The sequence below is a fragment of the Engraulis encrasicolus genome, chromosome 2 (assembly GCF_034702125.1).
Source record: "Engraulis encrasicolus isolate BLACKSEA-1 chromosome 2, IST_EnEncr_1.0, whole genome shotgun sequence".
Classification (NCBI taxonomy): domain Eukaryota; kingdom Metazoa; phylum Chordata; class Actinopteri; order Clupeiformes; family Engraulidae; genus Engraulis; species Engraulis encrasicolus.
In genome coordinates this window covers 43,161,043-43,184,119 of record NC_085858.1, presented here as the reverse complement: position 1 = coordinate 43,184,119, position 23,077 = coordinate 43,161,043, and the positions used below count along the sequence as shown (strand labels likewise).

The window sequence follows — 23,077 nt, the reverse complement described above, 5'->3', positions numbered from 1 at the left end:
CTAGGGTGGTTACCATATGGAACTTGACCTCTAAGATCAAATTTGAAGGTCAAAAGGTCAACCGAGATTAATTAAAAAAACAGGTTTTTTGGTGATGTCCTTTTATAAAATAGTTGTTTGCATGGTACTGTATATTGAGGCCTATAATTTAATGTTTGATTTGGCTTATCATGGTGTGGCTCTGGCCTGTCATCCTTAGACATTCATCATAGCTCATAAAAATAACTTAAACTTGTATTTTTTTAATTTTCATTCTGGTCATCTCAATTACTTTATTCTTCTTTGTGAAGCACATTAAGCTGCTGGTATGAAATGGGATATGCTTTGGCTCACCAGTGAATTTGCTTCTTTCCATAAAAAAATAATGACTTCAGTTATTTCTGAGGTGTTTCAAATGGTTATTAGCAATGAGGGACACTTGCTGATTTGCTTTGTCATATCATGGTTAGGAAATAACCTACAGTAAGAGTAGAGCAAGTATTGCACACTTCTCTTGATGTTCTCATGACTACTGTAGAATGTTCTGTTGCATTCCCAGGCTTGGAGTTTTTGTGTCACCTGTATAAAGTACCATGCTTATCTTTTGGTATTGATCGACTATTTTCAGAAGACAAAGAGGCAATTGATATGTTACCACCAAGTGATGCATATGGATTGCATCTTGCATAAGCAAATTAGCAGGCAAATGTATGGCTGCAGTCTGACAAAGTACATATTAACAAAGACACTGAGGAGACAGGTGTTGAAAGGTTGTAGACTTGATGGCTGTGTGGTAAAGGAAACCTCCAGTTCCACATAGTAGCTTAGGACTGATAAGATGTGGTTGTGGAACCAAGTGGGCAATACATGCCTGCAGTTGCCTGAGAAATGGACAGCCCTGTATACCTGCATGTGATTAAAATGTAGAATGTTTAAACGCCGTAGGGATAGAACATGATCTGGATGACACAACCTTTTTGTAATAACAGCAACAATAGCTCCTTTAAATACATAAATATCCAGTATGTACTGACATCACATTTGAATTTGAATTATTGTTTTAATTATTATTGAAGTAAAGAAACAATATGATCAATTACATTCTTGTTATTGACAATTTGCAATAATCACTTTCACTCATACCCTAATAATAAAGACTACATAACTTCTAAATATACAGTCCAACTAAATTATTGGAACAGAAAGGCAAATTTCCTTGTTTTTGTTGTTCACTGAAGACTTGGGTTTAAAGGGGCTCTAAGTAGGATTAAAAGCTTAATTAATCACTGTCCCGAGTCATCTGATACTTACAGTAGGTGAAGTGTGATTCTCGCGCCCACTTCCACCATCCACTGTCAGAAAACCCCAAATGCAACTTTTGACAGTGCTGTCCGCTTCGGGAGAAACCTCATCAAAACAGTGTTTTATTTTCTTTACAATTATTTGTTCCAATACTTTCACTCACCCAAAATGATTTAAATAATATGAAATATCTCCTCCAGGTACTAATTGTTCAATACATAATGCAAACAACTTGTATTTTATGAAAGCACATCACAAAAAAAAAAACATTTTTTTTACCCCGGTTGACCTTTTGAACTTCAAATTTGACCTTAAAGGTCAGGTTCCATACTGGCAACCATGGACCATGAAACCTTAGTCCATACTGATAACTTCTAGCATGATTGTCAACTTTTGAAAAAGAATTCCATGAATATGAAGCCCCCCTCCAAAAAAGGCAAACCAGAAAATGCATTGTTTTTGACATTCAATTTTGACCTTAAAGGTCAAGTTCCATGTTGGCAACCAGGTGATTCTGAAGCCTTAGTCCATGCTGATACCATCTAGCATGGTTGCTTACATTTGAAAAAGAATTCCATGAATATACAGTTCCCAAAATAGACTAACCAGAAAATACATTGTTTTTGACCTTTTGACCTTTAAATTTGACCCTAAAGGTCAAGTTCCATGTTGGCAACAAGTTGATTCTGAATCCTTAGTCCATGCTGATGACTTCTGGCATGGTTGCCCACTTTTAACATCTTTTTAACAATTTTTAACTAAATAACACTGTTATTTGACCGTGGTTGACCTTTTGACCTTCATATTTGACCTTAAAGGTCAAGTTCCGTGTTGGCAACCAGGTGATTCTGAAACCTTAGCCCATGCCAGAAATGTTCTAAGCTATGAGATAGCCGTCTCTCATTGGCTCCCATTATAGCCCCGTTGGCGCACGCAGCCAAGTAAAAGATGAATGGGAGCCTATTGGGCTAAATGGCTCAGCAGGGATTTGTGACGATTCTGTTCTCTGGTTTGTAAAGATGTGTGCACATTCTGTACCTTATCATGGAAGTTGTATTAGAAGTGAAGTTAAAGGTTCCTGACATGGCTTTGTTCTCCCAAAGACGTGTTAGTTTTGTCCTGCAACACGCTAGCATTCGGCTAATACCTGCTGGCTGAGGAATCTCTGCGACTATCCACGACCAGAGCTGACGAGAGACGTACTCTGACTGATCCTCCTAGCAGAGACATCTACGGTCACACACCTCAACCCCCACCACCGTCCAACATGTTAATTGAAGGTGCCCAAATTCTTAAGGATGAGCGCAGTCATTTCCTTTACCCCATGTACACATGCCGCTTTTCCACCACCTTAAATGCAATAAATAACAGGTGTCCGCAACAATCCTAACATAACTTTAAACACATCGACATCTGAAGTCAGACTTAAAACTACAAAACAAATGGCGTATGCCGTAAAGTCGATTGTCACGTGTTATGTCATTGCTATAGTTGAAATAAGGGTCATTTTCACGAATCTAACACTTGACAAGATGCAAACGTGTCGGCAAATGCTTTCACTTACTCATATCTATCGAACGCGACTTCATTGTTTCCAGGGAAAAAATCACACGGGCAGATAGTTCTAAGAGAAGCGTACAGCCCCATTGGCACCCATTCATTATTTACTTGGCTGCGATAACATAGCTGCAGTGCCACTCCTGGCCACACCAGCTAGTTGTCGTTCTTGTACAAGATTCCATTTTCTTTGCCCTAGCCCATGCTGATAACTTCTGGCATGGTTGCCAACTTTTAACAGAAAATGCCATCAAACATATATTTTTGGAGCTTGGCAGGCTGACTATTTGGTCTGGCACTTGTTTGCTCTGAAGCGATTGTAGGAAGCAGGAAGTTTGCACTCAGTTATGGTTTGAAATTATTGGACACCTCTCACCCAATCGCTGGCAGTTACTCAACAACAACATAGGGCAGACCAATGGCTCTGGCGCAGATGTGTAAGTCATTGTCACAAGCGTCCTCCCCCTTTCGCCCCCACGTGGGAGGCGTATTCGCTTATTGGCTGTTTTCTGGGGGGGAGGGCGTTGCGATCAAAATTCTACTGCTCCAGGCACTCCACAGAGAAGCACGCCCAGACTACTGTAGTGGAGCCAATCCTTTGGCGGAAGTACGTAGGATGGCTCGCGAGGCTAGGCTACAGCAGCCCCTGGTGGTGGAGCTTCAAAATTGCCAAAAAAAAGTAATAGCTATTTACTTCGTTTAGGTTACATTTATAACTACTACATCTATACCGGATGTGGTCAATAGAGGTGTTTGGGGACATGTATGTAAAATTCACTGTCTATAATAATAACCCAAATGGCAATATTTTTAATGAAAATATCAGAAAGGCTACTTCTGAAATATTGGGCTTCTCGCTGGCAGCATGTTCTGGCTCACCTCTCACTCTGACTGAATATAGTAGGCCTACTCTACCAATAGTTTTCGTTTTAGAAGGCTATTGTAGGCTAGAGACAAGCTGAGAAACGAATGTGAAATGTGATATTGTGATTGCATATATTTTGTGGATCTCGCTTGCCACAAGGTCAAGACAACAACAAAAATACGCACACCATCTGTGGCCGTGCATCATTTGCGATCATTAACATCCGGCGGGCATCTCTCCTTGACACAAAAATGAAATCTTATATCTTATTATAATCTATATTATCTTATATAGTTGGCTATTGGAAGATATTGCGGCTATTGGCATGCATCTAGTTGGCTATAATAAGTAATGTGTCATTGGTTGAATTTGCCCCCAAGTACAAAAAATGGCGGTAGGCCTACTGTTAAGCCAAGCCATTAATGCCATGTAGGCTAAATTTTATCTTCAGTCGAAGTTATATCATCATTATAGGCTGTCTTTTGTTGGGGGATGCAGGCTACTGGCTTGTCAACAACAATGATGTAGATGAAATGAAACATGGACATGAACAATTCAAAGTCCTCAGCTGATGATTTTAGGGAGAGGAGAAGACGTTGGTTAAAGAAAAGAAAGGAGGAAGCCAGCTGGGTCATTGTGTATTACATTTATTATGAATACATAGAAAGTCAAAGCTTACTTCTGTTTGAAGTTTGTTCACATGCTAACACAGCATAGCCACGTTAGACTTGGCTGGGTGCTCATTTACACACCTAGTCTACATAACATAATCAAAAAAAGAAAAAGAAAAAAAAACTGCTGTTTTCAGTCGAGTACCTGCCTCTTGCCCTTCTCATTGTCAGCTATTATAAATACAATAACATATACATGTATGAGCAAATGTCACTGTCAAAAGATGCAGCAATAACAGTAATAACAGTATAGGATTATCTTGTGTAGTGTAGCAACATGACAGGACATGTCGACGATATGGCGAATAGAAAGTTGATAATGCTGATCAAATAGGCTACTATGAATTGTAGAGGTGTAGACAGCGCTGATCCACACACACACACACACGCACACGCACACACACACACACACACACACACACACACACACACACACACACACACACACACACACACACACACACACACACACACACCACTAATCCATAGTTTCATTCTTGGATTTCTACACTTTTACAATGTGATTGTCATTTGTTGTCCTTGTACTTAGCACATTTTTCTTTCTAACCGTGACTATGTACAACACATTACAGTATAGGAATATGTACAACTGTCTATGTCATAATCATCTAATCTACCCAAGGACGTCTATAGTATAATTGAATCTACCAATTGAACTACAGATTGAAATGATTCTCTTTGCTATTATCTGGGACATGTAGATGTTCTGTGTAGTGGTATGTGTTCATCAACCTGCAATGTCATGAAAAAATTAAACAAATCAATAAATAAAATAAGTAATTCAATGAAATAAATAAATAAATAATAAATAAAATACATGTTCGAAAGAGGTGTAGGCCTATATTTGTTATTGGTCACTTCTGTGAGCACTGGGAAATTATAGTACATAGTCAAAATGTATAAGCCCTATTATAGGCCTATAATAGGCCTATACACTATATTACCATAAGTATTCGCTAACCTGCCTTGATTCCAGGCTTGTACGAAATTCTGAATTGAATGAATTTGAATTCAAGGTAATGCCATAATACGAACACTAGGTGGTGTCATTACCTTGAATTTCTTTGAATTTAAGCTACACCACCCATTGAGAGTACATAGAACACCACCACCTAGTGTTCATATTATGACATTACTTTGAATTCAAATTCGTTCAATTTGGAATTTCGTACAAGCCTGCTTGATTCACATATGGACTTAACTGCCATCCCAGCCCTAACCCATAGGGTTCAATATGATAATCCGTGTGTTTATGGGAAGTTTTGAATATTCTTCCAAAAAACGTATTGGTGAGGTCACACACAGATGTTGGTCGAGACGGCCTGTCTCTGCTCTAATTCATCCCAAAGGTGTTTTACTTCGTTCAAGTTAAGACTCTGTGCAGGCCAGTCAAGTTCATCCATACTGGCTTCTGCTAGCTTCTGGGCTGCTGCTGAGATAGTTCAAGCAATCAAGAGAAACTGTAAATGACAGTATTCTTACCACTACAAAAATAAATACATATAACATACAGTACATTGCAAATCTCCCTTTCCAATTGAATTATAGCGCCTACAGGCCCTCAGTCCATATTAAATTCTTATATGATGTATGTGAATATTGAGTTTTTTGTTTACATGGAAACAAAAAAAATCTCATAAAGAAGTATTAGCAGGAGATAACTCCTCTCCTTTTTAAAGTATTCACATACAGTATGTGTGAACAGGATGGTTTACATGTGTATTGTGGGTACTTAAAAAAGGAGACTTTTCCCCTTTGTTTATGCCTTTCATTTATATGTATTGCTTTGGGTCATCCTCTACAAATGTTGTTGAGTCAACTGAAGGCAGAAGGCTTTAGATGTGATCCAGCACACATTTCTGCAAGACTAAGACTAAGAAAATCTTGTTTTAAAAGCCAATGAAAAGACGGTTAAATATCCCCACAGTATTCAGCCTTAAGGGAAAAGATGGAGGTGGCACATTTGCATAAAAATCTTGGTATCCTGCTTGATGACACTCTTATATTCAAAGCGCACATTGAACATTTTGTTAGGAGACTTAAACTAAAACTGTTTTTTTATTATTATTTAGAAATGAATTCGTTCTTTCCTTTGAAAGAAGAGCCCTGTCTCTATAACCTTTGTATCTATTCTTATCTAGACTATGAAGACCTGCTGTATGGGTCTAAGTCACGCCCTTCTACTTCCGGTCCATGGGGCCTTAACTCACAAAAATGTATATGGGACTAAATGGAGCGAGTCGAGCTAAATCCTGATTCCGTTTGATAATGGCAATTTGCCACTGCAACCTGGCGCAGATGCCCATCTCAATGGGTCTATTTAAAGGTGAAATAGAATACAAGTAACTGTACACAAACAGAGCCTTGACCTCTGAAAATGATTCACACTAAAAGCACTAAAAACATATTTGTGAAAACTCTCATTTGGCCTTTGCATGTGAATACAGAACAATTGAGACTGTCATCCACCGGATCAGGGCCGTCGGTGGACCTATTTTACAGGGGCACATGCCTGGGTAGTGATTTGCTGTGCCCCGGTCTGAGTTTCACAAAAAAAACAACAACCTTGCTACCTTGGAATTTAGCTCAAGTTTAGCATACGGCGTAATCTACAGAATGTGCACAAAATAGTGCACATGCACTACTTACAATAATACGAATGTACAAGCTTTTTAAAATAAATAACTGCAAAAAATTGTTATGCTCCCACGCTCACATTATCTCTCAGTGCCCTACTGTGCCCCTGTATAGCATTGGGTCAGCTGACACCCCTGCACCGGATAAGCATAGTGATGACGGCTCTTGGCATTTTTTTTTAATGCAGATTCGAAAACGGTGTGTGAAATCAGTTATAGTAGAAAAAATAGGGAAGAAAACATATGTTTAGCAAAACAGAAAAAGAAAACAGCTGTGTAAACGCATTCTTCTAAGACTAAGGAATGTCAAAATAAACCTTTACATTTTCTGGTGTTTGGTACATGGTTTACGGAACAGATTCTTGAAAGAAAAAACCCAAGGTGACCCAGGTCCAGATTCCAGTCCTTCCCCATCTCTCTCTCCACATGTTTCATTTTCCTTTCCAAATAAAGGCAACATTTTACAAAAAAAAGAAATGCACATTCATAACCAACTGAATACATCTCTCTAATATCTTTATATCTGTAATATATTAGAAAATATATTATAGGTCTCAAATATACAGCACTTAGAGTAACATTTATGAAAGATTACTTAGTGAGGATTTAAGAAGGGCCAGTAACCATCACAGAGACAATTCCAGAATTGGTCTCAGAAGTTCTTAGGAAAGAAGGTTGTGTCAAAGAATCGTCTATTAGAGAAAGATAACCCAAACTCCGCCCACCCAATGCAAATGCAATGTCATCAAGTTTGGTCTCCTTAAGGGGTGCTGTCCCCTCCTTCTTCTGGTGTTTGGTGATGGCTTGCACAAGCTGTGCACTACTGCCAGAGAGACACTTCAGAACACTTCAGAAAGCCCCCATAGGAATGAACGGGTGCAATTCGTTACGCTAATATGGCGCGTGCATACACATATCCCACCTGTCCGGTAACGAGAGCCAATTGCTTGCTGATCTGCGCTGTCACTTATCCAATCATCTCGCCGTCTCGACGCAACCTTTTACGACTGCTCATAGTCAAGCGGCATGCCCTGAGAATCTGCTTCAGCCAGTTAGTTGCTGATGACATGTGCGGTTCATATCGGGTAGCTACTCGCATAGGGTTGCAACAGAGTCCGCGGCCACTTTATCTCACAGAGCGTGAAGCAGAACGTATGTCGTGAAATTCCGCGCATGACTAATCTGAAATAGTATCCCAAATAGTAAGACCGGAAGCGTAGCCAAGATGGCCGCTGAGTGAAAGGACTTAAACTAAATGACTTTGCTACTGCCATCTACAGCGCCAAGGGAACTCCATTTATCAACCTAAGGTCTCTAAGGTCTCCTAACCGGAGGTCTCCTAAAGGGGCGTTCACCTGACATCACATGGATCCCGGAATGAAGTATCTTTCTCTATTAGATGATTCTTTGGTTGTGTGGTAGAGTGGAATCAAAGTGCCACAGCTGGTCTACAAACAGCCTCCCCACTGGCTATTCGACCCATGTCTGTAGTTCACCCTAGGGGCACTGTCGAGCGAGCGAAGACCATTCTTTCTGAAAAGTGGCACGTGAACTCTCTCGTCTTACCCTTAGAACCTCTCTGCAAGTACTAAGACAAGACCATGGCGGAAAATGCCTCATTTCATAGTTCATAGGTCAATCACATCACATCATGTTTTTACAGCCAGAAGCTCTTGAGCGAGAAGGTTGTGTGGGCCAGGTGCAGTCCTGGAAAATACAGTCCCCTCCAGAATAGCAAGCAAAATCTCCTTGTTTTTGTTGTTGTCCGCCGAAGATGTTTGGGTTTCAGACCAGAAGACGAATATGAAACAAAAGTTCAGAATGTCAGCTTTCATTTCCTGGCATTTAAATCTAGATGTGTTAAATCATTTTGGATTTATCACCATTTGTATTACATCGCAGCATTTTTAGGTGAGCTAGAAGTATTTTAACACATGATCATTTACATAACTGGGGGCCGCACTTGATGGCACACTAATGGCCATTGACCGTGCAGTTGCCAATCTCCTGCCAATTCTGGGATAGCGAAGTAACCATTGTTTGCCTGCTTGCAAATATGGCCGGATATAGAAAGTTGACCATGATCAGTTACAGTACATCATCAATGAAATTAAAGGAGCCTGTTCCAGAAGCAGTTGTACATGCCCAGGCCATAATTACCTTCAGCAAAAAGCAGTTTATTTACATGCACTATGACTATACTTCTTTTGCACTAAAATTGAGTAAGTATACCTGAAATACTAATAACTTTTCATAAACTTTATTTTATATACTATAGAGAAGTATATGGGGAGTACACCTGTCTTATACTGAAAAGTATAAACAAAAATGTACTATGAGTATGTGTACTAGTATAAGTATACTGTGTACTCTGTGTATATGTACAATGAGTACATAATGGCTAAAAAAACAAGTCTGTTGATCAGCTAGTTGCATATTTAAATCCTGAATTGTGTATGAATGTGTACTCCTAATGTGCTTACCCTTCTGTAACAGCCGAAATATCTACAGAATGGCTTGAATTACATGATTAAATGTATGTAATTTAATGTACTTGTGAATACACTTTAAGTGTAGGCCTACTTCAATTGTACTTTTTAGTATGCTTTGAGTACACTTTTAAATAGCCTGATCGACTTTCAAATCTCTTCGAGACTTGGTCTGACCACCCTTGCTTTGCTATTGGTTGTTTGCTTCTCGACTAAGTGGGAGGAGTTCCCGATTTTTCCGGAGCTCAGAAACGATATTTGTATTGCTCCTGTTATGATGGAGGTGTTCCCGCACAGTTTGCCCCCCTCGGGTCTGTGAACTCGCCACCTTGTCAACCCATCGGTTCGGAAATGGGAGGCACAGTATGAGACCACTGAGCTAAAGGGCTGGTCTGATAGCCCAACGCTATCGCACTGAATTGAGGCATCGGGAGGGAAGTTTACTGACGAACCACGCCACACACTGCTAGTTGGCCTCTGTTACACTCACCCCCCTGAACCTCACTCTCATCCCGGGTCAACGGCTCCACTGTGACGGAGGTGTTCTCCTGCAGTTTGCCCCCCTCGGGGCCGCGAATTCGCCACCTCGTCAACGCATCGACTTGGAAATGGGAGGCCCAGTACGAGACCGCTGAGCTAAAGGGCCGATCCAATAGCAAAACGCTACTGCGTAGAGATGAATAAAGGCCCCATTATTCCACAATATTGTGTTCCAGAACTGTTGTGGAGATTTTTTACTGCTAATGACTGTTTTGTATGTGTGGTAATGCTTCTGTATTTCTGCTCTCAGAGTCTTCCCTTGCACTGTGGAGGTTGATGAGTGATGTGTTTCGGGGTTTTTTCTCCGAATATTTGTCATCAACTATTGATGTTTTTTTTTCCTTGACCAACCTCTTCAACATCTAGCTCACTGCACCAGTAGTTTCATTCTTTTCCAAGAGATTCACAATTGTTGAACTTTTACTATGACCAGTGATTGTCCAACAGAGCTGATTCATTTTCCTTCTTTTGCTCACTTGAAAAATGGGGCGGGTTGAACGAAAGGGTGATATGTCCTGACTCTGAGTTGTTTCACACATCACACATAATTTTAGCAGGAAAACAAAGCTGGCATCCTGAAATTTGGTCTCATACAAAAGACACTGGCAGAAAATACATCAGCTCATCAGTTAATACCGCAGTCGCACTGCAATGCTTGAGGCTGTGGAATCTGTGGTTTCTGTGGAGTCAATCAATCCTGCTCCCTTTTTGAAAACCAGATGCTCGTGAGAGAGACGGTTTTCTTGTCTTGTCTTGTCTTGTCTAGTGGAACCCAGGTACCAAGAACAGCTGATGCCGGAAATCACCTCAGTTCATAAGTTCGTAGCACACTGTCCTGTAGTTTGTTCCTTACACAGTTGACGACTGCTTAATACTGTGGAAGCTGACGCGCGTCGGAGAAGTGGGGATGGACATGGCTCGGGCCACGCGGGCGCGAATGGAATGCTTGTCTTGCCAGCGATGCCAGCGCTTTCGAACAGCAGACCGAACCTGTGGAGAGGGTACACGCACGTGCACGCACGCACACACGCACACACACATGCACACACACACACACACACACACACACACACACACACACACACACACACACACACACACACACACACACACACACACACACACACACACACACATGAAGATGCACACTCACTGTTTGCCTAGGCTTATAGTCTCAAATGGCTGTAAAACCACGTGACCAGAGATCAAAGATTGTGTCAACTCTTCTCTATCTATGGCTCTGATATGATTAAACTTTGAATGACGTTCCAAGAGGAAACATGGAGAAACTACTGTATATCTATTATCTACTGTAATCTACAGTAATGTTTCATGTTGTGGCGATTCTTTGTGTGTTTTTATGATGGACTGTTTCTTGTTTATTTGTTTATGTTTAGCTCTTATGTATTATGTGTTTGTATATGTGCTTGTTATGTGCTGTGTGGATGGCCAGGTGGCATTCAATTTCCCCCTTGGGTATTACAGTAACAAAGTCTCTCTCTCCTTTCTCTCTCCTTTCTCTCTCTCTCTCTCTCTCTCTCTCTCTCTCTCTCTCTCTCTCTCTCTCTCTCTCTCTCTCTCTCGCCAGCAGTATTAGCCATTTGCTGGACAGGAGGAAAAGGATAAAGTGTGTAATGAACAGGGAAAGGGAAAATCCACTTACTTCACTGTTGAGAAAGCAGTAGAACACAGAAACAAAAAAGCCCTGTAGTACAGAACAGGGAGAGAGGGGAGGCAACATCAGAACTCTGTTCAAGACTTGCTCAATAACAGGATAATCTATTTATACAACTCAATTCAATTCAATTCAATTCAATTCCTTCTTTATTTCAGACCCAGGGGGATCCATATCACATGAAAAAAACATCACAGAACAGTACACACTTCAAAGAAAACAGAACCACAGACAAAAAAGAAGGTGAAAAAAACACATATAGGCCTATAGCATAACTCTCATTCATTGTCTCCCATACAAGCATGTTCGTCTGTGATTCCACATGTTAGAGTAGAGAAGAGTCTCACAGAGAGCTAAGCTGTTTTGTGACTCACACACCATTCGCATAATACATCTCTGTCATGAGTCACAGATTTAAAGCAACCTGTCAGACAACCATCCCTCATTAGGCTGCTCATGTTCTGAAACATGGTTTTGTCATGAACAAAGAATAAGTGAACCATGAAGACAAACTGGGCTACTTCTCAGTGACTAGACCCAAGGATGACTGGATCACTCAGCATACAGTACTTTTAGAGGTTTTCTATGTTTCGTGCGTTGAAACGTCAGTCACTTTGTGCACCAAAAAATAAAAAAACTCTAAAATGCTAATATGCTAATACTCTAAAAGTATGCTGAGTGCTCCGGTCATCCTTGTGTCTAGTCACTGAGAAGTAGCCCAGTTTGTCTTTATTCTGCTGACATCCTTTTAATAAGTGAACCAAAATCTTGTTGGATTTAGTTAACATGGTTAACTTAACACGGTTAACAGGCTTGTAGCCCAAGGCGCTGTCTCTGTCTCTGTCTCTGTCTCTCTCTCTCTCTCTCTCTCTCTCTCTGTAACACTTTATTGTAATGGTTCACTATTACAGTGGATCTACCACATTAGGTACAGTGTAATGACCAGTGTAACAATATTTAATACCATTTAATACCAGTGTAATACCATGTACCAACCCTAACCCTATATGTAAGTACAAGATTGTTTCACATTAAATATTGTTACACTGGTTATTACACTGTACCTAATGTGGTAGATCCACTGTAATAGTGAACCGTTAAAATAAAGCGTAACCTCTCTTCTTACTTGTGTTTACCTGGAAGGACTCTAGAAAAGAGTTGAAGTAGATGAATACGATTTGGGAGACCTCGCCCTCCCCCGGGTTGACGAAGAACAGCATGTAGGTGATGCCCAGAAGAGGCAGCAGAACCAAAGTGGCCTTCACCGCCTTCCTGTTGGAGAAGAACACACAAGAGGATCACAGGACTGAAAAGACTAACGGAAAAAAAGCGCTGAACTTTGCATGACTTTGACTTGTTTTCTGCTAATGCTAGCTTTTTCGATCTCTTAAAACTCAGATGTTTTACCGATATGAACGTTACACAGTCATGCTATTCTGTTCTATTCTACATTTTTGTGTTGACAATCATAAACTAAGACAGGGATGATGTGAGGAGCCAGTGACTGTAGCCAATACTATGCAACTAACTGTAAATTGCTTTGGATTAAAGTGTAATGTAGTAATATTGTGTGATGCAATGTTTTCTGTGCGGGTACTGTGTTTGTTTGTGTGTATTGCGGCTGTGGGTGGGTTATGCCAAAGTGGCTTTGCTTCTCACCTGTACTGAATTGTCTCAGACGTGGTTGAGGCTCTCAGCTTTGTCATTAGGATTCTTACGATGTTAAACAGGAAAATGAAATTGATCTAGGGAGAAAAAAACACACCCACTCTTCATAAAAAAATCAAGACTGTCATGTTGACATTCACACTTGGTCTCATGCGTACATGTATGTATAGATGTATATACAGTTGTGGACAAAATGAATAGCCACCTAGACATTAAAAGTCAGTCACAGCATGAAAAGAGGGATTTCCGTCTGTGTGTGGCCCCTTGCATTCCCGCATACTCTAAGCCCTACAGCTTGCACAGCAGTTGCTGGCAACAGTAAAATCTGTTTGCAAACCGTCACAAATTCACCTGGTAACTGGTCCCCCATGCCCCTCCCCTCCCTTAATTAGGACTGGCCTTAAAGGTACACTGTGTAATATTTCTGCATTTTCTTTTCAGAATTCATGCTGCCCAGTGCCCATTCACAAATGTTACCTTTTTCACAAATATATACCTCCACCTAATTGTAAATATTCTTTTTGACTGGGAAATGTGTTTCATACATGAATTGGTGGATCTTCTCCATGGCTGCCATTTTGAATTTCCATTAAACATTAGTTTATTATTTTGTAAATATTCATGAAAAGATCGAATTTGACAATAGGCAGCACAGTTTCAATGAGCAGCACAGTTGCAATACCTACTCTGGCCACCATCCTACACAGTGCACCTTTAAGATGTAAAATGGCAGAGCTCTTAGCTAAACAAATGCAAATCTGCGGAACAGTTTCTTCACAGTCCGGTATAAAAATACAATTCATATGTCTTGGAATGTAAAAATTATCAAGACTGTGTGCCCACATTGAGTTTTTGTACGCTAAAGTATGTAATAAAAACAAATCACTTCCATGTCATGGGTGAGCGGTTAGGGCGTCAGACTTGCATCCCAGAGGTTGCCGGTTCGACTCCCGACCCGCCAGGTTGGTGGGGGGAGTAATCAACCAGTGCTCTCCCCTATCCTCCTCCATGACTGAGGTACCCTGAGCATGGTACCGTCCCACCGCACTGCTCCCCATGGGGCGCCACTGAGGGCTGCCCCCTTGCACGGGTGAGGCATAAATGCAATTTCGTTGTGTGCAGTGTGCAGTGTTCACTTGTGTGCTGTGGAGTGCTGTGTCACAATGACAATGGGAGTTGGAGTTTCCCAATGGGCTTTCTTTCACTTTCATGTGGTTACCAAATATACATGTATATACAGTATATTCGGTAAGACTTTACTTTACGGATCGCTAATAAGGTGGTAATTTTGTGTTAATTTCATAGTTATTTCAGGATAATAACTGTTTGTTTTTAGTAACAACAGCAAAATAACCATACAGTTTCCAGTGCATTGTGTGTGTGTGTGTGTCTCTGTGTGTGTGTGTTTGTGTGTGTGCGTGTGCGTGTGCGTGCGTGCGTGCGTGTGTGTGTCAACAAAGTGTCACCGTGCTGCGAGTCATCAGGGTGTCACCACAATGCACTAGAAACTGTATGGTTATTTTGCTGTTGTTACTAAAAAACAAACAGTTATTACCCTGAAATATGAAATAACTATGAAATTAACATGAAATTACCACCTTATTAGCGATCCGTAAAGTAAAGTGTTACCGTATATTCCCTCAATTCGTATAAGTGAGGACATGAGTAGTGAGATGTGAACTTTTAAACCCTGCGATTCCCTCGTACAGTGTGAGCAGGAGCAGAGCTGTAAGAGTGTTTGGCCTAATGCCCCTATAGTTATAGGATTGACATCTCAGTGTCAAGAAACGAGCCAAACCAATTTAGAAAAACTATAATCAGTTGACAGCGCTGGTCATATGTGAGGATGTGAGTAGTGAGATGTGAACTTTTAAACCCTGCGATTCCCTCGTACTGTACAGTGTGAGCAGGAGCAGAATACCCGCGACTGAATATATCACAGAGTGTATGCCCGGCTTATGCAAAGCCGCTCTGAATAGACAGATTGTATGGCTGCTATGTAATGAAGAGCTGACAGTGCCAGCCTGAAACGTTCCATGAAACCGTAGGCCTATGTGATTTGTGTATTTTTGTGTGGACTTCAATTAGACTAAGCTATCTAAAATGATGCATGATGAATGTACAACTTCGTTGCTGAAACTCTGAATCAGGCAAATGTTTGGTGTATGTGAAGCAGAGGAAGGGGTCTCATTCTCACTCTCCCCAAATAAACTTATGCTATATTACACAATTTATTCCAGTTCCAAGCAGCCAGCATTTTAAATTGAATGGCATCCAGGACTGGACTGGCCATCTGGCATACCGGGCATTTCCCGGTGGGCCCCACACCCTCGTGGGCCCCTAATTTCAGAAATGCTTAAAAAAAAAAAATTTTGTTGTTTTTTTTACATTTCTGAAAATAGGGGCCCACGAGGGTGCGGGGCCCACCGGAGTGTCAGTTCTGCGCCGCTAATTATGAAGGGCCCCTTTAAGCCAAAAGTGCCCAGCCCTATTTCTCCCCCAGTCCAGCCTGGATGGCACCCAGTCTCTTGTTTGTTTCTGGCCAGATGCCTACTTTTGTGAGCCTGCACATTGATTTGCATATTTCTGTGGGCGGCAAGCTTCCATTTAGCCCCATTAGTTATTAGTTCCATTAGTTGCACTAGTTCCATTAGCTGCGTAAGGGCATCTCTTCCTCGTCCTTCCCTCTCCCGCAGCTCAAATGAGATCTGTGCACGGCAGATCTCACACCCACACTGTGACTCCAACAAATCAACATATCTTGTTCTAATGTCTCATTATTTGTCTTATGTAGAAAAACTTGGGCTATTATGATGAACCGATGGCGTCCATCTTGTTTTCAACCTCTCACGCTTTCTAGCCTGTGGAATAGAATGTTGGTGAGTTCAAAATAAGCGCCACTGGTTACGTTCCAAACATGGCGGAGTGATTATTAGGCATGAGGAGACCCCAGGGAGGATGTCAGTTGTCATTTGTTTAATTGCATCTCTTTTGGAGTGGCCTTTGTTTGTGTGGTGATAACTAATGTGTCAGTGTAGCCTCATTTCAGTATTGTAACTCTTTTTTTATTTATTATGTAATGTCTTTTTCACATGCTTATTTTGCACATTAGTCTTAATGGCAAAGTAAGAACTTGAAAAGGAGAAAAAGGTCATGTTACCACCGAGTGGCATAAATTTTTCTCCCCCCCCCCACAAATTCAGTCCTTTGTCGCCCCCTAATGTGTTTACCTTCAACTGGATTGCAGCACTGATTATTGATTCCACCTGCGCCTGGAGGCGGACAGTGCAGTATTTAAGTGATGGCTGAGGACTGCTCTTCCTCCTCTTGCGTTTCTGGCTCTCCTCTTCCCACTTCCCACTTCCCACTTTGTTTCAACCCACCTGTGACCTGCGTTTTGGTTTTGACGTTGGAGCACTGCTCCTTCTTTGTTATTTGTACTACCCTAGAGCAGGGGTGGGGAACCTATGTCTGGAGGGCCGTTTACGGCCCTTGAGGCCGTTTTATCCGGCCCCCGACATAATTTTAATGTTATGCAGCTTCACATGAAATATGAAATATTTTGTACAGGAATCTTAGAAATTACATTTTCGCTATGATTAGGGTATACTCAGGGGACATAGAGAAGGTGGGGTCTGTTTTAAAGGTGGCTGCCTTCAATATAGGCCTAAAGTGCAGGGGGAAATCCTGGTTTGTGTTCATAGTACGGCCCTCTGAGGACTTGTACGGCCCTTGGAGGAATTTGAAGTAGCCCTTTGAATGAAATAGGTTCCCCACCCCTACCCTAGAAATGTGATAATTAAAACAATGATCACCCTTTATCCGTGTTTTGTCCCTTCTATGGTACCATTTGTAATGGGTCATTACAAAGAAGAAATTAAATTAAACGAAGGATGTGTGACAGCTGCATCTCCTTTCGTTATCACCGGAACTTGGATGGGCGATCTTGGTTTAAAAAATTGTCATACTGACAGGGATGTCTTGGTATACTGACAGGGCTGTCTCAACCTCAAATTAGACTGGCATAGTCGTAAAATTAATCTGTGTAACACATTCCTGTTACACAGGGTTTGGTGTTTTGCATATGACTGAACTACCATGAATGTGTCATTGAGAAAAGTTCAAGAAGGTAGAGAATGCGCGCACATCAGTGGTACAGGTGCTGGACAAAATAAAGTAACTGAAGGTTGCACTTGAAAAAGGACGAAGGTCCGAAACGTCGTGCAAATAAATCACTGGGAGCATTAAACTGTTGCGGACTTCTATCATTTACTTCATTTAGAAAACCAGATACCGGTATATTGATATATGGAAGTGTAAGCTGTTTTTTTTTATTCTGAGTTGCCTTGGTGGAGGTTGTACTGTCTGATCAACTTAGCTAATAATATATTATTACATTCTGGTTAATAATACATTTCATTTAAGTGCGTACATGGTTACTTAACCATGAAAAGACAAATAAATAGCATATTATTACTTAACAAATTGATAAGTAATGTATAACTGTTGGTGTTTGGCTGAGCATAACTAACAGTGAATTAATTCATGACTATTAGTGTCTGTAGCGTTGGTTGAACATAACTATTTTGTTTTCCCAGGTTTGAAAATGGTCTAGCTAAAAATGGAACACCTGTGGTGTTCAGGTCGTTTCCAAATCGGATATTGAAAAAATGGGTTAGAAACAGTTATTAGGCCTACTACCAACACATGACATGAATCACAATTGTTCTGCAGGACAAAGTAGAGTGAGTCAGCTCATCTGCTCAAGAACAGTTATGTGTCATGTTTTTGATGTAAAATGAGAGTGGTCCCTAAAATCCCACAGAGAACGCATTGTAATCTGGACAAGCAGGCTGATGTGGGGGTGTTTTGATATAAAAGGATCTCGGGTCCACATCAAATACATTACAGCAAATATGCTGACCCGAACTCAAGGGAAGATAAACAGGAATTGAAGACATAATAATAAGAATAATAAAAGCTGTGTATCTTACCAGCAGTACAAAGATCATGGGTCCTTGGTAGATGTAGTCTGTGTAGACACCAGCCCGCTTTCCAAACCAGCACCTGCAGCGCAACACAGCAGAAAAACAAGCTAATCACTCATCACCTTCCCCAAGATGAGCTAATCACTCATCAGCTTCCCCAAACATGATGAAATTAACACTCGGGACACATGGAAGCAAAATTAGAAACACGAAGGCAAAATTCCGTGTTCCATTCTGACAGCTGGCATTAAACATGTCGTAGCGGCGTATTTGATTGCTAAAAAATCACTCCTCATTTGCACAAGATTCAACTTGTCTCAACGTCTTTACTGTGCTTGTCTCTCCCCCTCTTTGCTGCTATTCAATTGCCATATACATTATTATATGTGTTTATCTTGCCCCTCTTCAGAGTGTGAATGTTTGTAAACGGGAAAACTTTCTATAGGGATGAATGCCATATGTAATTTCACTTCACAAATTCGCTTGGATGCGTCCCTGCTTGAAGCCAGCGCATTTGAGGCCTCCGAAATGTAATCAAGTCATGTACATACTGTATAACAGTGTTGGCTGAGAAGTTCAGTGTTATGCTGAGGATCATTGTTAGATATGAAGAGCTTCGTTGCAAAATGACATCCATTTTAGAACAATTTTGCAAGTTCACATTTTTTTTATTGGGCATGCATTTTATATAGTCAAGGATTAATGTTGTGATTAATGTGTAAGTGCATGCATGCACAATTTTTGTCCATTTTGTTCGACCCGTGATTTTGTTCCGCATTTTTATTTTGGCCCTCAGTCAATTTGAGTTTGACTCCCTTTTGACCAAGGGTCATTTCTCCTCCCAAGACATCAGGGAGAGCAGGCCAGACCACGCACCCCCAGCCAAGGGACTCAGGCCCTAGGGCAGGGCTTTTCAATTAAATCTCAGCGAGGGCCAGTTTTTAAAGTTCCTCCCATCAAAGGGGCCGAACATGGATTATGTATGTATTATAGTTGCCAAGTTTGCCCCTGGGCAACACACTTATAGGGCCCTTCATACGGCCTGTTTTGGTCACAATAGGGCCCCCGCTACCAACACAGGAGGGCCCAGGGGCAAATGCCCTGCTTGCCCTCCCTATATCTCCGCCCCTGCAGTGACCATCCAATTGCTCTTCGCACTCTGCAAGTTGCTGCCAGATCCGTGGTAATGTGGCCCTCTGATAGTGGCCAAGGGAAAATGTGACCCCCCTACTTATCATGAAAGTTGCCCATTCCTCCCCTAGACCCAGGAAGAGGTGCAACACATAGGGATCTTTGCCTTCGTACAGTACAGCAGCAGGGCAAACATCCAGCTCATAGGGCTCCCTGCAAGCCCCCAGCCCAGGGCACAGAGCAGTTAAAGCAAAGATGTTCTTAGTAGTGTAAGATGATTCAAACTCCGGCCACCCGATTCAAAGAAGTGTGGCTCAATTTTGGTCTCCTAAGGCAGTGTTTCCCAACCAGGGGTACGTGTACCACTAGGGATACATGAGCACCCTGCAGGGAGTCCTTGGACTTGGAGCATAGTCACATGGGGATAGAGGAAGAGATGCAGAGCAGAAGTTAAGCCAGGGTACTCATGGCACCAGGTCTCTAAATTAACTTTTTTCATCACCAGCCAAAATGGCAAGTAGATGTTAATTCTACTAGCCAAACACACACTCACTGATGGGTGAATATAGCTGATAAGCTGGTCTTTTTCACCAGCCAAACTGAAATTTCACCAGCATTTGGCCTGGCGGGTGTTAATTTAGAGGCCTGCATGGCACAACAAAAAGGCTAAGGGGGTGCGCAATACAAAAAAAGGTTGGGAAACATTGTCCTAAGGGGGTGTCGCCCCCTTCTTCTTCTTCTCTTTCTGTGGCATTTGGTGACGGCTTGCATAAGATGTGCGCTACCGCCATCTACAGTGTCAAGGGAACCTAATTTTATCTTCAAGCTAAAGCCTCCAAAGGTCTCCTAAAGGGGTGTTCACATGACATCACATGGATCCAGGAAATGCCCAGGCTCTTTGATTTAAGAGTGCATTCCAATATGCACACTCCCGTCCTCCACTTGTGCTTGTGGCCTCGTTCTGCCTCCTAGTCCGTCTCAGTGGAGAAAACAAAGTTTCCCAGCTGTTAGCCTAGCCACGACAACTTTTGGGGGACTGTTTTTCACTCACCATCCCAATTACAAATGAGAAAAGGACAATAGAATTGTGCTTTTGCAAGATATTGAATTAATTTTCTGTCGTCAGTGACATTATCATGAGGTCACAAGCAGGCAAGTGAGCAAGGGAAGACAGAAGTCTGCATATTGGAATCCACACTAAGTTTGCCCCTGGGTCACTTAATGAGTCCACCACCAGAGGGCCTCACGACATACCAAACAAATAAACCACAGCAGAAAATATCTGAGGTTCACCTTTCAGGATGCTGCGTATGAATTCACAAAAATACCGTTTGGTTGGTTACACCCAAACACCCCACCTGTTCACCAAATGTGTTGAAGCACTCAGACACTGGGGCTTCAGCCTCTTGGCATTTATGGACGATTATCGCCTTTGCTGCCCAGCGAGAGCACAGTCGAAGTGAGACACTCGTCTCGCAGACTAGTGTCACACCTCAAACGTGGTCTTCAGTATAAACTTGACCTTGAGCTCTCTGAGTCCATGTCGGGACATGAAATACCCTGGGGGTCAGGATGAATTCTCCTATTACGCTACACCAGGCAATTCTTGCACCAGGACTATATAATAAAGTCATCCAAGAGCAACGGGAAAGAGTGGTGGAAAGCATCCCAAAACGCATGAAAGCTGTGATTACAAGTCATGCTTATTCCACCAAAGATTGATTTCTGAACTCCTCCTAAGGTAAAACATTACTATTTTGTTGTTTTAAAGTGAATATCAGGTTTTGAGATCTGAAAACATTTGTCTTCTGTGTTATTTTGACTATTTCATTATATTAAAACTGTAAGTGACAATATTTTCATTGGAAATTCAAAGGTAATGTTATCATTAGTTTATAAAATGAAACAACAATCTTTATTTTGGTAACAAACAAATGCTAATAAGTAGAGATGCACTGGATCCGGTTCCGGATCCGGATCCGGCAGGATAATAGGGTTTTTCACAGGATCCGGATCCGGTTCCAGGATCCAGGATCCGATAGCCGAGGCTTTTCAGTCAAAATAGTTTGAGCCAACGTGATAAAAAGGGCCCACGTGTGCGAGTAGGCTATGTGTTTCAACCCTTTCGTAGGATCCGGTATCCGGTTCCGGATCCGGCAGGATCTTAAGCAGTGGATCCGGTATCCGGCAGGATCCTAAAAATCAGGATCCGGTGCATCTCTACTAAGATCAGAAAAACAGCTAATTTAATTTTTATATTACAGCATATCTGCCATTTTGGATGTGGGGAATTTCCACCTCAAGAAAAAATGGAAACAAGTAGTTTAGAAGACTATGGGGGATTTTAGAGCATTAAAAAACATAAATGGGAAAAATATATATGATATAGTATATGATATATATGATATACGTAGTTCTTAAACCTGATTTTGCTGTATAATATAACTAGATCACTAAATGGAAATGAAACAACTTGCTATTCACTCACTTCTCGTTGTCATAATACAGCTTTCCAATCGACCAGGCCACTATAATCGGCAACGGAATACCTGCAAAAAAATAGTAAGGAAGTTAAATGAATCACAACAAAAACATTTTGCCTGAATGTGTTGCATTTGCTTACAAGCAATGCACAATGAATTCAATGTTTTATTTACTGATGAGCACTAAGGACAGATAACCTTGACAGTGATCATGGGTTAATGGATGGAGGAAGACAACAAATAGCACAATAGCACTTATAACATATTTTTTGTACCTCCAAGCTAGCATGAATCATTGAAATGGATGGAACTACTTAACTAGTGTAATATCACCAGGCTCAGAACAAAATCTCTGTCATAACAATGGCACACAAAATGATCAGGGATTGATCTTGATGATGTTAGCTAAGTTTTAAAAGGTAGCCTACGGTACATACAGTGCCCTCCATAATCATTGGCACCCCTGGTTGAGATGTGTTAAAAGCCTTAAAATAAATTCAGTGTTTATTGCAGAAGAATACTGTCACACTGAAAATTGTAGGAAAATGTAGCCTTCAACTCAAATGAATTGTAGGAAAATAAAAAAAATCCCTGACTAAAAAATAATTATTTTTCATTAAATCACCTGTTCCACAATTATTGGCACCCTTAACAATTCCCAGGAAATAAATATAATTGAAGCATTTCTGTCATTTCTACAGTAGTTTACAAAGTTTACCAGAGTATGTAGGAACATTTAATTAGTAATTCATCACTTCCTGTTTCCCTGGGGTATAACTATGACGTGACACCGAGGCCATTTCTCTTATCCACTCTTAAACATGGGAAAGACAAAGGAACACAGCATACAAGTGAGGCAGATGTGCGTCGACCTTCACAGGTCAGGCAGAGGCTACAAGAAGATTGCCACTCAACTGCAGCTGCCCATATCTACTGTGAGAGGAATAATTAAGAAGTTCAAAACAACTGGAACAGTGGTAAACAAGCCTGGACGAGGACCCAAGTTTATTTTGCCACCACGCACAGTGAGGAGGATGGTAAGAGAAATCAAAATATCTCCAAAGCTCACTGT

The 23,077-nt window shown here is 41.2% G+C and overlaps 1 protein-coding gene across 1 annotated transcript in view; it reads right to left on the bottom strand.

The window, feature by feature from the left end:
- Positions 1–10,909: 10,909 nt before the first annotated feature.
- Positions 10,910–23,077, bottom strand: part of crhr1 (corticotropin releasing hormone receptor 1) — a 41,748-nt gene continuing 29,580 nt past the window's right edge. Inside the window, exons 9-14 of the mRNA XM_063218146.1 lie at positions 22,011–22,071; positions 18,398–18,470; positions 13,395–13,480; positions 12,872–13,007; positions 11,724–11,765; positions 10,910–11,050 (exon numbers count right to left, since the gene is read on the bottom strand). Of these exons, the coding sequence (XP_063074216.1) occupies positions 10,910–11,050; positions 11,724–11,765; positions 12,872–13,007; positions 13,395–13,480; positions 18,398–18,470; positions 22,011–22,071 (539 nt within the window). The remainder of the gene's footprint in view (positions 11,051–11,723; positions 11,766–12,871; positions 13,008–13,394; positions 13,481–18,397; positions 18,471–22,010; positions 22,072–23,077) is intronic.